The sequence below is a fragment of the Lipotes vexillifer genome, unplaced genomic scaffold (genome assembly GCF_000442215.2).
Source record: "Lipotes vexillifer unplaced genomic scaffold, Lipotes_vexillifer_v1.1 scaffold229, whole genome shotgun sequence".
In the NCBI taxonomy this organism is placed as follows: Eukaryota; Metazoa; Chordata; class Mammalia; order Artiodactyla; family Lipotidae; genus Lipotes; species Lipotes vexillifer.
Window position 1 is genome coordinate 342,181 of NW_006771155.1, and position 16,640 is coordinate 358,820.

General features: G+C 42.1%; 1 protein-coding gene and 1 non-coding gene across 7 annotated transcripts in view; one reads left to right on the plus strand and one right to left on the minus strand.

Annotated features, from left to right (window-relative positions):
- The window catches only part of ARHGAP12 (Rho GTPase activating protein 12), a 94,048-nt gene extending 83,905 nt beyond the window's left edge, over window positions 1-10,143 (minus strand). For all 6 annotated transcript variants that reach the window (XM_007446554.1, XM_007446552.1, XM_007446553.1 and 3 more), the window contains exon 1: window positions 9,464-10,143. In XM_007446554.1, coding sequence (XP_007446616.1) covers window positions 9,464-10,143 — 680 coding nt within the window. The remainder of the gene's footprint in view (window positions 1-9,463) is intronic.
- On the plus strand, window positions 959-1,031 carry TRNAG-CCC (transfer RNA glycine (anticodon CCC)). Its single transcript has one exon. It is a non-coding gene; the product is annotated as a tRNA-Gly (tRNA).
- Window positions 10,144-16,640: the final 6,497 nt, after the last annotated feature.

Genomic DNA, 16,640 nt, shown 5'->3' on the forward strand with positions numbered 1-16,640 from the left:
GGGGGCGGGGGGGGAGACTGAATATTGTGATTTTGTTGTTGTTGTTGTTGTTGCGGAGCACAGGCTCCGGACGCGCAGGCTCAGCAGCCATGGCTCACGGGCCCAGCCGCCCTGTGGCATGTGGGATCTTCCCGGACCGGGGCACGAACCCACATCCCCTGCATTGGCAGGTGGACTCTCAACCACTGCACCACCAGGGAAGCCCTATGATTTTATTTTCACTCAAATTTTGGAATCTCTCTATTGCATTACAGTTTTCTACCCCCAACTTCACCTCTCTAATAACATTCTTCATAAAGCCTATGCTGTGTCAAAGGTCATAGCACTGCTGGATGGCTGTTTTTCAAGCAGAAACATGCATCTTTGATGGGACATTAATCTAGGTCTCCCCTTCCATGTATTTGTGGCTAAACACTGGTCATCATTACAGAAGCATTTAGCACATCTACTATGTACCCGGGTACTATGCTAGGCACCGGACAGACAGAGATATCAAGACATGGTAGATAGCTTGGCCTTGGAGACCACAGACTGACTAGTGAGAAGAAAGAAAACAATCATAAGTGTGATGAGTACAGCAAAGGAAAAGGACAGGGCATGATGGAAGCTTGTGATGAGAGGATCCCCCAGAGAACTTTCACCACTGCCAAGTGGCAAAGAGGCCATCCTCTAACCAAGACTGTTAAGAGGTCAAGACAATGAGTACTTAAAAACTACCATTAAAAACTTACCAATCATTTCCAGTTCTGGGAAAAAGGAGGAACTGTACTTTACCCTATTCCTCACACTAGGTATAAATAAAAACATAATATATAAAACAAACAGAAGACAACTCTGAAAAGCAGAGAGAAGGTAAACCAACTGTGACCTCAGGACCCAATGAACAACAAACTGGTGAGTTCCCTGGGTTTAGCTGTGGCTTCATACACCACAGGTTTGAAGAGGGAAGTCAGGGACTTCCCTGGTGGTCTAGTGGGTAAGACTCTGCACTCCCAATGCAGGAGGCCCAGGTTCGATCCCTGGTCGGGGAACTAGATCCCACATGCATGCTGCAACTAAGAGTCCACATGCCACAACTAAGAGTCCGCATGCCACAACTAAGAAGTCCGCACGCCACAACTAAGAAGTCCGCACACCGCAACTAAAAACAGGCGCAGGGCTTCCCTGATGGCGCAGTGGTTGAGAGTCCGCCCGCCGATGCAGGGGACGCGGGTTCGTGCCCCGGTCCGGGAAGATCCCACATGCCACGGAGCGGCTGGGCCTGTGAGCCATGGCCACTGAGCCTGTGCGTCCGGAGCCTGTGCTCCACAACGGGAGAGGCCACAGCAGTGAGAGGCCCACGTACCGAAAAAAAAAAAAAAACAGGCGCAGCCAAAATATAATAAATATTAAAAAAAAAAGAAGAGGGAAGTCAGCAACCCAGAAACATCAACAAGCACAGACCAAAAAAGCCCCAACAAATCCCTGCTCTACATCTAGCAGAAGAACCAGAAAAGGGGAAGACCAGCAAGACTGAAAGGTTTTGGATATTACCACACTAGTCCAGCCAAATGCCACAGAACATACCACCGATTCCACCCACAGACCACCAGCGGCGGCAAGCAGGGCTGTAACAGGCACCCCAAAACCCCCGCCAGGGTGGTGTCAGAGAAGGCAGAGGCAGCAACCAGGGCCGTCACTGCCAGACAGTCACAAGACCCCTCAACCTATGTACATACACACAGAGGGCGCTTACTGGAGACTCAGAACCTGCACCACCGCCAAGCAGCGAGGAGGCCATCCTCTGACCAGCACATCAGTGGAGGGCATGTGGGCCAAGGAATGAGGCACTGCCGCCACCCCCCGCCCCAGCCAGGAAGGCAGCAGGGAGATGTACTGGGGAGCCAGGCACTAATGAGGAACTCTCAGAGAATCCCCAAAACATGCGTACTTGAAGAAGTTAAAGCCTCTGTCTGGTACCTACAGCTACATCAAACCTTAAACACAGTCCAATTTCTAGCCCGCTGAACATAACACTGCACACTAGAGGCCTATTTACTTCCATTCCTATTACCCAATAAAACATGTCTGGCTCTCAACAAAAACTACAAAGCATGGCAAAAGGCAAGGAAAAAACCATCTAAAGAGATAAAGGTAACATCAAACTCAGATATGGCACAGATGTTGGAATTATCAGGCAGAATTTAAAATAACTACTATTAATATTTTAAGGGCTGTAAAGGAAAAAGTAGGCAACATACAAGAACAAATGAGTAATGCAAGCAGAGGGATGGAAAATCTAAGACAGAATCAAAAAGAAATGCCACAAATTAAAACACTGTAACAGCAAAGAGAAAATGCCTTTGATGTGATGATCAGTAGACTGGACACGTCTGGGAAAAGAATCAATGAGCTTGAAGATACGTCAACAGAAATTTCCCAAACTGAAAGCAGGATAAATACCAAAAACTTACACAAATACCAAAGTACAAAAAAACACACACAAACTGCAGAAAACCAAAGATGAAGAAAAAATCTTGAAAGAAGCCAGAAGCAAAAACACTGAACTAGTGAAGAACAAGAATAAGAGTTACAGCATACTTCTCACTGGAGACCATGCAAACAAAAAAAGAGTGGGTAAAATATTTCAAGTGTTGAAAGAAAAAAATCACCAACAAGAACTCTGTATCTAAAGAAATCATGCATCAAAGTGTAGCACTTTCCTGAACAAACAAAACTGAGAGAATTCAGCACTAGCAGACCTGCCTGCAAGAAATGTTAATACTGTTAAGATGGCATTACTCCCCAAATCAACCTACAGATGATCCCTATTAGAATCCCAGCTGGCATCTTCAAACCTGCCTCTGCTCCATCTTCACACCTTCCCTCTGTGTGGTGCCCCTCTGCCTCTCTATGGACATTTGTGGTTGCATGCAGGGTCCAGGATAATGTCCTCATCTCAAAATCCTTACATTAATCATATCTGCAAAGACCTTCTCCCCGTCTTCGGCCTACAATAGCAAAAATATCTTGGAAAAAGAAGAAAGTAGAAGGAATCAGTCTACTCAATTTCAAGACTATTACATAGCTAGAGTAATCAAGCCTGTGTGGTATTAGAGGAGGGACATACATGTCTCTGAGTGAAACAGAAGAGATGGCCCAGAAACAGTCCCATACAAGTGTGGCCAGTTGATTTTTGACAGAAGTATAAAAGCAATTTATTGGAGGAAAGATAGCTTTTCAACAAACAGTACTGCAGTAATCAGATACCCATAGGCCAAAAAAAAATGAACCTTGATTTAACCTCATACAAAAATTAAACTCAAAATGGATCACAGGGACTTCCCTGGTGGAGCAGTGGTTAAAAATCCGCCTGCAATGCAGGCGACACAGGTTCGAGCCCTGGTCCGGGAAGATGCCACATGCCGTGGAGCAACTAAGCCCGTGTGCCACAACTACTGAGCCTGCGTGCCACAACTACTGAAGCCTGTGCACTACAACTACCGAAGCCCGTGCATCACAACTACCGAAGCCCGCATGCCTAGAGCCCATGGGCCACAACAAGAGAAGCCATCACTATGAGAAGCCTGTGTACTGCAGCAAAGAGTAGCCCCCGCTCACCTCAACTAGAGAAAGCCTGTGCACAAAACCGAAGACCCAACACAGCTAAAAATAAATAAATTTATTTTTTTAAAAAAATGGGTCACAGATTCAAATGTAAAACTATAAACTTTTAGGGGAAAAAAAAACTTGAGGCAAATATTTAGAATCTAAACCTACTGTGATGGTTAATTTTGTGTGCCAACTCAGCTGGGCCAGATATTTGGTGAAGCATTATTCTAGATGTTACTGTGAGGGTGTTTTGGATGCAATTAACATTTAAATTGGTGGACTCTGAATATATCAGGTTGCCCCCTGCCCCCAGTAGAGTGGGTGGCCTCATCCAGTCAGCTGAAGGCCCTCAGACAACAGAAGACTGACCTCCCGCGCAAGAATAAATTCTGCCAGCAGACAAGCTTCAGATCTGAACTGCAACACTGGCTCTCCCCTGGGTCTCCGACCTACCATCCCACCCTGCAGGTGTTGGACTTGCCAACTTGTATAATCACATAAGCCAATTCCTTAAAATAAATCTCTCTCCATACACAAACACACACACACACACACACACACACACACACACACACCCCTTACTGCTTGTTTCCCTGGAGAACCCTAATAGAGCTATATAGCGAGTTCTTAAGATTTGACACAAAAGCCTGTTCCATAAAAGGGAAAATTAATAAATTGGACTTTATCAAAATTAAAAACCTTTGCTCTGCAAAAGACACTGTTAAAAGTACAAAAAGACATTGGGAGAAAATATTTGCAAAATTATATATCTGACAAATGACTAGTATCTAGACTATACTAAAAAAAGACTCTCTAATCAGCTTGATGCTTTGTGATGACCTAGAGGGGTGGGATAGGGAGGGTGGGAGGGAGGCTCAAGAGGGAGGGGATATGGGGATATATGTATACATATAGCTGATTCGCTTTGTTGTACAGCAGAAACTAACACACCATTGTAAATTGCAATTACACTCCAATAAAGATTAAAAAAATAAAATAAAAAGTAAAAAAATTTAAAAACTCTTCAAACTCAACAGTACAAAAGCCTAATTAAAAATGGGCAAAAGCCTTGAAGAGACATTTCAATGAAAAGGATCTATTGATGGCAAATAAGCATACAAAAGGTGTTCAACATCATTAGCCATTCGGGAAATGGAAATTAAAATCAGGAGCAATCACTACACACCTATCAGAATGGCTAAAATAAAAAAGTGACAACACCAAATGCGGGTGAGCATGCAGAGAACCTGGATCACAAGCATTGCTGATATAAATGTAAAATGTACAGCCACTCTAGAAAACAGCTTGGCAGTTTCTTGAAAAATTAAACGTGCAACTGCCATATAACTGCTGTTTAATTTTCTTGAAAAGTTAAGCAGCAATTATACACACAGGCATTTATGCCAAAGAAATAAAAAAGGTACGTTCACACAAAAACCTGTGCACAAACGTTTATACGTAGCAGCTTTGTTTGCAACAGCCAAAAACTGGAAACTCAGACATTCTTCAATGGGTGAATTATTTTTAAGTACGGTACATCCATACCATAGAATACTAGTTAGCAACAAAAAGAACAAACCCTGATACACACAACAACCTGGATCAATCTCCAGAGAATTATGTGGAATGATAAAAGCCAATCCCAGGGACTTCCCTAGTGGTCCAGTGGTTAAGAATCCACCTTCCAACGCACGGGACACAGGTTCAATCCCTGGCTGGGGAACTAAGATCCCACATGCTGCAGGGCGACTAAGCCCACACGCCAGAACTAATAAGCCACACGCCATAACTAATAAGCCCATGCGCCACACCTAGAGAGCCCACATATCTCAACTACTGAGCTTGCGAGCCAAAACTAGAGAGAAGCCTACGTGCCGCAAAGAAGAGCCCGCACAATGCAACAAAGATCCTGCATGCCGTAACTAAGACCTGACGCAGCCAAATAAATAAATAATAAATAACTAAATATTATTTTAAAAAGCCAATCCCAAAAAGCTACATAGGCTGTGAGTCCATTTATATAACACTCCTGAAATGACAATATTATAAAAATGGAGAACAGATTAGTGGTGGCGAGCGGTTAAGCGGAGTTGGGGGTGGGAGGGGAGCGGGTGTGGCCATTAAGAGGGCAACATAAGGGGGTCGTGTTGATGGAAACGCCCAGCATCTCGCCTGTACCAACATCAACACCCTGACTGTGATACTACAGTCCAGTCTGGCAAGACGTTACAACGGAGGTAAATGGACAGAGGGCACAGGGGACCCCTCACTATGGTTTCCTACCACTGCTTACGAAGCTACAATCATCTCAAAATGAAAGTTTAGTTAAAGAAGACTGATCAGTACTAACATGTCAGAAGAATGAAAATCTCCTAGCAGAGACACGGCGGGGAGGGTGTAGATACTGACTGGGAAGGGGCTCATGGCTTTACATAAGCACAAATCCATCAAGCCGTACATTTAAGATTAGTACAATTTACACACGTGATTATATGCTATGCTCAGTGAAAAATTATTTTAAGTTGCCTTTTGGTTATTAATCTTGTTCACTGTAACCCTGATATGATTATATATAAAAAAATTTTTTAACTGTCTGTACATTTATCAACAATGAAACCATGGGCAGCTTTCAGCAGAAGCTGTTTAGGTGGGGTGGTGAAGCCATATGAGACCAGGCTAAGGAATGAGCAGGAAATGAGCAAACACAAAGAAGCAAATACGTGCAACTCTTTCCAGAAGTTGCCAGTAAAGAGTGATAAGGTGATACTCGGAAGGGAAGGTATTGCTGAAGAGCTTTACTAAAATAGGAAAACATGAGCAAATGTACATCCTAAAGGAAAAAACTTGGTAAATAATGAGTCTAAAGCCATCGAGCACAACGCTACACAATGTTTAGCAAAAGGTTTGTGAAAGAGGGCAAAGCAAATATGAAGAGACCACTCACTGATAGAAGATGCCACGCCTGCACTGCCTGTACTGGGGGGAGATCACTGATGACACTGGTGCACCTGTAGGTTTCATGGTGGGAATAACTGTAACAGAAACGACGACGACAACCGTAATGACAGCTCTGTGGTGCCGAATGTGTACTGCGATAGCCAGCCCCGAGGTGACCCTTAATGTCCCGTAGCCTGACATTCACACTCTGTGCTGTAACCTCCACACAGAGCAGGGCTGAGCTGTGTGATCGCTAAAACATGACGGGGCGCAACTTCCAACATCGGGGCATAAAAGACAATGCAGCTTCCACCCTGTTCCCTCTTGGATGGCTCTGTCTAGGGGAAAGCTAGTCACAACATTCAAGCATCTGCAAAGAGGCCCAAACAGCACCACGTGAGTGACCATCCTAGAGGCAGCTGCTCCGGCCCGGCCAAGACTTCATAAGACGCCAACCCCGTGAGAGACCCTAAGCCTTTAAAACCACCAACTAAGCTGCTTCTGAATGACTGACCCACAGAAACTGTGACATAACAAATGTTTACTGTTTTAAGCCAGGAGATCTGGGAGTAATTTATTAAGCAGCAGTAGATACCTACTCTACTTGCTTAAGTGCCAGGCAGAGTTGTAAGCATGCTAGGTATACAGAAACCCACTTGTGATCCCCATGTCAAGAGGAGGAAACTGAGACACACAGAAGTTAAGTAATTGGCCCCAATTATCACTCAGCTGGTAAGTGATATGGACCTGGATTCAAATCTAAGGACAGCTTGATTAACTGCTGTGCATACGTCCTCCCCAGGCAGAAGCGGTTCCCACCCCCCAGTTTTCACTTCTGCCGTGAAACAGAAGGCAAGACTAGCTGCTAAGACAGCAGAGGGAAAAGCAGGTGAATCAGAGAACTGAATAAAATGGAAAAGCTTTGAAACAGCTGCCACGAAGAGCTAGGACGAGGTCTGGCTAGAGAAGTCGAACAGGATTTCCAAACAGTCCAGGAGAGGTTAGGAGCCATGACCTTCCACGTAGTGAATTTAAGATGAACACAATGAAGAGAACACAGGGCTGCGAGTGGGCCTACACATAAAGCGTAATTTCAGGTGTGAAACAGTGGTGATGGCCAGATGGAAGAGAAAACACATGTCTTTCCCAAGTCCAACTAATACATAAGGAGCCACATGCAGAAAAATTCCAGGACACACGAAAGAAATATTCTACATCAAAGTATCACGTAAGGACTGAAGAAAAGACTAAGACGAATGATGATAAACTGACAGTAACTGCCTTGATGTCAAGCATCAGAAGTTTTTCTAGAGAACCTTCCCTTTTTCCTATCTCCATTCAAAATGTCAGAAGAAAAATTAAAACCTATAAAAGAAAAAGAACATACTAGTTCCATCACAATCAGACACACCTTAAGAGCAGCCTCACTGACTTAATTTGATGAATAAATCTTACAACAGAGCTTTAGGCCCAAAACTTATCAAATTTACTAATAATTAAACTTTTCTAAACACATTCAAGTTTCAGTTTCACGCATGTGCTTTTAAAATTACTTCACTTTACTTGACAAACTGACACAAAGTAATCTCAAAATAAAAGTTAGGTAAGGGGTGGGGGGAATATCAAACCATAGATGCAAAATTTTTTCAAGGCTAATATTCAATGCAAGACACTTAAGACACAAAAGTGCGTGAACAGAGGTAAAGGTTTGTGCATTCTCTCTCTTGATATATATATATATATATATATATATATATATATATATATATTTAATATTCAAGGTTAATAAACAAGTATCAAAGAATAAGAGTTAGTATTAGTAGTTAATATTCCTGTGACATTTTTCCTCTTATATCCATTATTACCTGAAGACTTAGTGAAAACAAACCAAAATGAGTGCAGCCAGAAAACCTACTTTTTCCAGTAAAAGAAATATCATCCCTGGATAAACTAAGTAAATCCTTTCCACGTAATGGGTAATCAATAGAGAGGGGGAAAAAAGTGTCCATACTTCTGGCAGTTCTAGTCCTATAAAGGAACAAGAAGAATTAGAGAAACCCTAAAGTGAACATCCATCATCCCACAAGTTATTTCACATATTCTGTCTCTCTCAGTTGGGATAACCCCATGTACTCTGAAAACATAAGGCAAAACAAACAATTCTTAAGTCTTACAAAGATTTTAATTAAAATAAAACCTATAATTAAGAATGGATTGGGCTTCCCTGGTGGCGCAGTGGTTGGGAGTCCGCCTGCCGATGCAGGGGACACGGGTTCGTGCCCCGGTCCGGGAGACTAGTTCTTTCGAACCTTTTTCCCATTTGCAGTAACTTTTGTTACATTTAATAATCCATATTTCTCTTGACCCTTTGGACTGCTGGCTGTATCTTGGTTCTTTGGTGAAGAGGGAGAAGACTCATTTTCAGAGTAGCAGGGTTTTGAGGCAGTTGGAGATTCCTTGTCATTGGTGTCCAACACAATGGTGCTATGTCTCCACTTTGTTAACACTATTGGTTCTTGCAGCCGCCTGTCCAGACCCCTACTTTTAATAATTTCTCTTTGCTGCTGAGATGAGGCATTATACTTTGGCAACTCCCATTCTGACCGAGATCCGTCTGCACTGTAGTAATATTGTCTACCTTGATCATCAACATGCTTGAGCCACTCTTGATCTCCTGGACTTTGGGAATCTCCTTTGCTTATGTTTGTATCTCAAGTCCAACGAGGGGGTTTCTGAGTTCTTTCCTGTGTTCCTCTGTTATAGTGATAACAGTGCCCTGAACTATCTTTATGAGGTTCCCATTCTCCATTAATCTGAATTGCTAGGCTTCCGGGCATCGGGGGGGCGGGGGGAGAGAGACGACTGGGATATTTTCAGTTCTTGCAGGTTAGCGTAGACAGGAGAATCTGGCCGCCCTTGATTTGGAGGGATTGTCCTTATCTGCTCAGTGGAGCTGCTGCTAAGCTTATCACCGGACTCTGAATCTTGATATGTCCGTTCCGAGCCTTCTGCTGAATCACAAGACTGTTCCTGGGAGAAGCCAGCTTTCTCGACGTCCAAGAACTCCGGACCAGGAAAGTGACCAAATAACCGTGTCCTATTCTGGCCAGAAACTTTGGGAGAATGTGAGTCACTGTTGAACTTTCCATTATTATGGGTCAGGTCCAGGCTGAGGTTGACAGTCTGACCTGGAATATGACTGGGTCCAAAATTCTGATTGGCATCACGAATAAGACCTGTTCCTTGAACAGACGGCGATGGCTTTCCAAAACTTGAAAGCTCGGGCAATTTGTTCACATTTTCTGTTGACCTCTGAAGGTGGAGACTCTGCATCGTTTTCAGAGAATGATTCGGCAGCCCTGCTGCCTGTTTCACAGGCGGCATCAGGGCTCTGCGGCCGACCTCCCTCACATACTGGGCAGGCACATAAAACGCTTTGGAGTTCTCATCCAGCTTCACCTGCCACCAGTCATCGTTGGTCTTCTTCACCAGGATATATCGCTCCCCTTGTTTTATCACGACCTTTCTGTCCTTCGCTTCGTATTCGTAATCATATTCCACTTCAATATACACCTGCCCTGGAACAATCTTCCCACCTCTGTCAGCCATTTTCATTCCGTAATATTCACCTCTCAAAAAGGATGCTTTGCCACATTATGGCTCTGTGGCTTGTTGGATCGATACAGCTATTTTTATTTAAATAAAGGAAGAGAATGAAGAAAAAAGTTAACATAGTCTGGATTTTTAATATTCATTCACAAGCATCATAGAATAAAGAATATTACCTTCAAATCTCAAACCCAGAAATTAAACATGTGTCTAATATTGTATGTATGGTCCTGCATTACAAACGCTCTCATTCTAACTGTAATCTACATTTTTCAGTCGATTATGACCAAAACTGAACCAATGACTGGAATGGTAAATACGCTAACCAACCAGACGTACAACTATCAAAAATAGGAGGTGAGAAGAATTTTTCTTCCTTTCATGACTACCTCAAACCTTCACTTTCTTAGAAAGGCTCACTAACAATAACATACATATTAGGCACTTACCAAGGCCAGGCATTGCTCTAGGTTCACTGTATGCCTTATCAAAAACCCTCTTGAAAGCTGAGGCTGAATTTCAATGACCCTGAACTTCATTCACTGACCCTGTATTCTTTATTTTCTAAAATGATCAAGTGCATTAGTGAGCTTTAAAAAAAGTTATCCAAATATATGTTTCATTTTCTAATATAAACTGATTAAAAAGCAGCATTGCTATTTTTAGGCAAAATACAAACAGAGAAAAGAATCTGCTAGTTTACTTTTGTTTCCTCTTACATCCACCCCAGGACGACCACATTCTTGTTAAGCTGAATCCCACAAATCCCAGCAAATAACCAGTCTTTTTATTTTTAAGTTTTACACACACACACACACACACACACACACACACACACACCATGGAAAGTCTACTAGAAATATCCCTAAAATGGCTTGAGAAACCTAGGATTCACTTTTACAATTCCAAATATTTTAGTACCTCATAAAACACAGCATTCAAGCTTCAGAATGATCACAGCATCTCGATTTTGCTACAATTCAAGTCGAGCCCCAAATACTGTGGGATGAATTGTGTTCCCCAAAAAGGTATGTCTAAGTCCTAACACAGGACCTGTGAATGTGACCATACTTGGAACTAGGGTCTTGGCAGATGCAATCAATTTGAGATGAGTTCACATTGATTAGGGTGGGCCCCAAATCCTTGGAGACAAGGAGAGGAGACATGGAGGGAATAAGACCACGTGCAGACAGAGGCAGAAATGGGGAGTGAAGCAGCTACAAGTCAAGGAATGCCAGCAACCGCCAGAAACTGGAGTGGGCAAGGAAGGATTCTCCCCTAGAGCCTTCAGAGGGAGCACAGAGGACCTCTGGCTCCAGAACAGTGAGAGAATAAGTTTCTGTAGTTTTTAGGTCACCCAGTTGGTAGCACTTTGTTACAGCAGCCCTAGGAAAACACACTCAACCCAGCACTCCAGGATCCTCAGGCAAACCAGAGTAACTCTACTAGTGAGATGTACCAGAAATGTTCCTACAAGGTCGCGTAGCCTCCCAATTTTCCTCAGCACCTAAGTACCGGGCATGACACTATTTACACTATATGTGCAGTAACCACCATGCCCCTGGGGGCAACATCCTCTGAAACAGACAAAGCCCAGGTGATAACTAGTTAGGCATACAATTTCAGCAACTAAAATTTACTTTCTAGACAAACTACTTGAATAATAAATTTAATATAGTAATGTTGTTTCAAAAAAATAATAAAAATAAAAAACTTACCTTAGAAGGAGAACTAAACAGCCAGTCTTACATTTAAACCTATAGGAAAAAAAAAAAAACAATAATAAAGTTCATTAACTTTAACCGGGATTGCTTAAAGAAGGCTAAGAACGCAATGTTGCTCGCGGTTTTAGAAGCATAACTTTTTTACAACAGCTATAAGGCACACAGTACAATTTTACATATCACGACTGCATCCAGCAACGCCCTCCAAACAAAGCACACTTTACCACTGCCCCTCCTACTGCATTTCCACTTCGTTTCAACTTCATTTTCGCCCTTAGTTTTTATCCTGACAGAAATATCTTTTCAAACTTCTAATAACATGAGAAACAACTTTTGTAAAATCGTTAGTAAAAAACAAACCCAGAATGTGAGACATTCTATGAGAAACACACCTGAACTCTTCAAAAACTCAATTTCATGAAAAATGAAAGAGAGAGAAAGATTCTTCTAGATTAAAGGCGACTGCTGACACACAACAACCAAATCCACTCAGTGTCCTAACAGGTACCTAAAACTTAACCATATCCAAAATCTACCCCGACCCTGCCCAATCTGCCTGGTCTTTCCTGACACAGTTAATAGAAATTCTAAGCTTCAAAGCAATCAGCCTTTATTTTCACGCATTACCAGGGCATTAGTCACTATGAACCTTAATCCTTTTACCTACATAAAAGGTTTTCACTACAACTTTTCAAAATTCCACATTGAAATACTTATCCTCAGGTGATGTTTTTTTCTTTTACTTTCCAGGAAGTAATAAAATAACTTACGAAACACCTTTGAAGATACTGAAACAAGTCAGGGAATACACAGAAGGCTACAGGAGCTCAGGTGTACCAGAACTGCTCAGACACTGATCCGTGGGCGTGGACCAAAGAGAAGTATGAAGAGTAAGGAGTAAACTGCATGGTTTCCTGGTAGCAGGGGAGGGGCCGTGGGGTGGAGTGCAGCACAGGTTAGTGGCGTCCATGCCCCGTCCACGCCCCTGCCTCTCACTGCCAGGCTTTACGACCACACCTTCCCCACCGACCGCAGAGGTATGGAGGAAGAGGAACGAGGGAAAACGGGAAGTCTGTTTCACCACGCTCAACATGGGACACCCAAACTAAAGTTCTCAGTACTGTAAAGGAAATGAGAAGTGGGAGGACAAGAAAGACGGAGAAGCAGTCGAAAGACATCCAGATAGAACAGGTAGATGATACAAGGCAGATGACATGAGCAAGAGTGAGCACAGGGGTAATAGGACCTGAGACCAGGTTTCTAGTTAATACAGGGATGGGGGCGGCAAACAAACTGGGAAGCCCGAGACGACTGAAATAATAAACGTCTAGAAAGTCACGTAGCAGGAATTATGTATCACAATCCAAGGTCTAGGAAAAGTTAGATAAAATAAATATGAAGAGAAAAGCCCTATTATAAACTACAGATTCAAATAAAATTAAAATAATTGTGGGGCAGCTCTAAAAACTTGGATCTAAGGGATATTTATCTGCATATATGTGAATAACATCTGCTGCCTATTTTTATTTAAAAACATAAGCTGCATTAAAACAAATGTTTGTGGGTTTAATTTTGGTTTGTTTCTTCGTCTATTCCCCAAACTGTAGATTCTTTTTTTTTTTTAAGTTTTTTATTGAAGTATAGTTGTCTTACAATATCATGTAAGTTTCAGGTATACAGCATAGTGATTCAGATATATATATATATATATATACATTCTTTTTCAGATTCTTTTCCCTTATAGGTTATTACATAATATTGAATATAGCTCCCTGTACTATACAATAGGTCCTTGTTGATTATCTTTTTTTTATTAAGAGTGATCATCTCTTTTATTTTTAATTTTTATTTTATTTTGTTTATTTACTTTTTGGCTGTGTTGGGTCTTCCATTGCTGCACACGGGCTTTCTCTAGTTGCGGTGAGTGGGTGCTACTCTTTGTTGCAGTGTGCGGGCTTCTCAGTGGTGGCTTCTCTTGCTGCGGAGCACGGGCTCTAGGCGCAAGGGCTCAGTAGTTGTGGCACGCGGGCTCAGCAATCGTGGCTCGCGGGCTCTAGAATGCGGGCTCAGTAGTTGTGGCACACAAGCTTAGCTGCTCCACAGCATGTGGGATCTTTCCAGACCAGGGCTTGAACCGTGTCCCCTGCATTGGCAGGCGGATTCCTAACCAGTGCGCCACCAGAGAATTCCCTTGATTTTCTATTTTATACAGACTAGTGTGTGTATGTTAATCCCAAACTCCTAATTTATCCCTCCCCCCACTGTGGATTCTTCTCTTTAGATTAGGTTGAGCACTGTTTATCCTGCTATCTTAACCTCTCAAGTATTTCGATTAGAATCTTGTTCAACTACAACGCCCGCTGAGCACAACACTCCTCCAATTGAGATAGATTCTATATTTATCACCACACTCCTCCACCCTTTTTCATCACACACACACACAACTACTAAGTACCCAACCACCAGGATAGAGTTTTTGCACATCTACTATTCGGTAACAACCACTGCTTTTCTTTGAGGCATGAAAAGCCTCTTACCAGTGGTCCTCTTCCTCAAGCTTCAACAAGAACAGACACACCCAGAGACACACAACTTTTTACAACTTTTACTTCTTCCCCACCCCCCCAACCAAAGTCAGATTCATTTCTACCAGGCTATTTTAAAATCCAATGGCCTCCTCCTTTCTGTCTACCAATTTTTCTCATTTTCTTTCCTAGCACAAATTACACAGCCAGCAAATGTTATCTTCCTCCCCCAAGACATCTGCTTTAATCAACTACATCTCACAGCATGAGATCCTTACCAGGTACATCAAAAAGTAAACAAGTAAACAAAGTCTTAAGAGGACTGGGATAATTGTATCCATAATTAATGACCTTACAATTTAAGTCTGATACATACATGTACAACATATTTAGCAATTCTAACACCATGAACAACAAAATGCTAATATAGCCTCACACATATATTAACCCACTTAAAAATACCACAATTTAAGCACCGATTCTTGACATTAAGTCCTCCAGTAGCTTTAAAAGTACTTGTTTAAAATTAACACTCCCTAAACAACCCTCTACTAAAGCAATCAGTTAAACCTAATGAGCACAACAAAAAAGTTAAAAACAACTCCAGCATAAGTTCCACAATAAGAAATTATTCCACCAAATAATTTTGTAGATTGTACACTTAACAAGAAATTACAGGCCATGATAGGGCACCTAAGGTTTTTTTCTTAATGCATGATCCCTGTTTTCTAAGAATAAAAACATAAAGAATATAAGATAAATATTTAGGCCTAAAGAACAGAAGCAAAATATACTCATTGCTATTATAAACTATTCTGGTTATAAAGAAATAGCAAAAATAGGAACACCAGAAAGGAGACAGGAAATAATCAGGTAACTGGAAAGCAGTAGAAAACTCAGCCAAGCATAAACTGGTAAAGGAAATTCAAAACCAGATTGAAATATGAAACAAAAATGAGGAAACAACAAAAGAATTACTTGGGAGAGCAAGCATATTTTAATAAAAATGGTATTTGCATGGAGTATTTCAGAAAGATTTGTGCCATCAAGTCTTTCTTAGAAATGAGGTAGGGAACTTCCCTCGTGGCACAGTGGTTAAGAATCTTCCTGCTAATGCAGGGGACACAGGTTTGATCCCTGATCCAGGAAGATGCCACATGCCACAGAGCAACTAAGCCCGTGAGCCACGACTACTGAGCCTGTGCTCTAGAGCCTGTGAACCACAACTACTGAGCCCACATGCCACAACTACTGAACCCACGTGCCACAACTACTGACCTGCGCTCTAGAGCCCATGCTTTGCAACAAGAGAAGCCACTGCAATGAGAAGCCCGTGCACTGCAACAAAGAGTAGCCCCCGCTCACCCCAACTAGAGAAAGCCCATGCGTGGCAACAAAGACCCAACATAGCCAACAATTAATTAATTAATTAATTAATTTTTTAAAAAAAGAAAGAAATGAGGTGGACGTAAGAAATTTTTCTTGGATTGTTACAAGAGTGAAGAAAATATTCCAATTTAAAAAGGAAGCAATACAACCTTGGGTTTGACAATTAGTCTTCAGATATACCACTAAATGCATAATCCATGAAAGAAAAAATTAAATAGGACTTTATTAAAATTAAAAACTCCTGCTCTGTGAAAGATAATGCCAGGAGAATGAAAACACAAACCACAGACAAGGAGAAAATATTTGTAAAATACATATCTGATGAAAGACTTTTATCCAAAATATACAAAGAACTCTTAAAACTCAAAAGAACCAAATTCTTTTTTTTTTTTTTTGGTTTTTTGCGGTACGCGGGCCTCTCACTGTCGTGGCCTCTCCCGTTGCGGAGTACAGGCTCCGGACACGCAGGCTCAGCGGCCATGGCTCACGGGCCCAGCCGCTCCGCAGCATGTGGGATCTTCCTGGACCAGGGCACGAACCCGTGTCCCCTGCATCGGCAGGCGGACTCTCAACCACTGCGCCACCAGGGAAGCCCCAGAACCAAATTCTTTAATCGAAAATGGTCTGAAAACAGACATCATGAAAGAATATATGCGGGTGACAAATGAGCACATGAAAAAATGCTCAACATTGTCATTAGGGAATTGCAAATTAAAACAATGAGATACCACTGTACAACTATTAGAATGACTAAAATCCAAAAATACTGACACCACCAAATGCTGATGAGGGTATACAGCAACAGGAACTTTCATTCACTGCTGATAGGGATGCAAAATGGTTCAGCCACTTTGGAAGACAATTT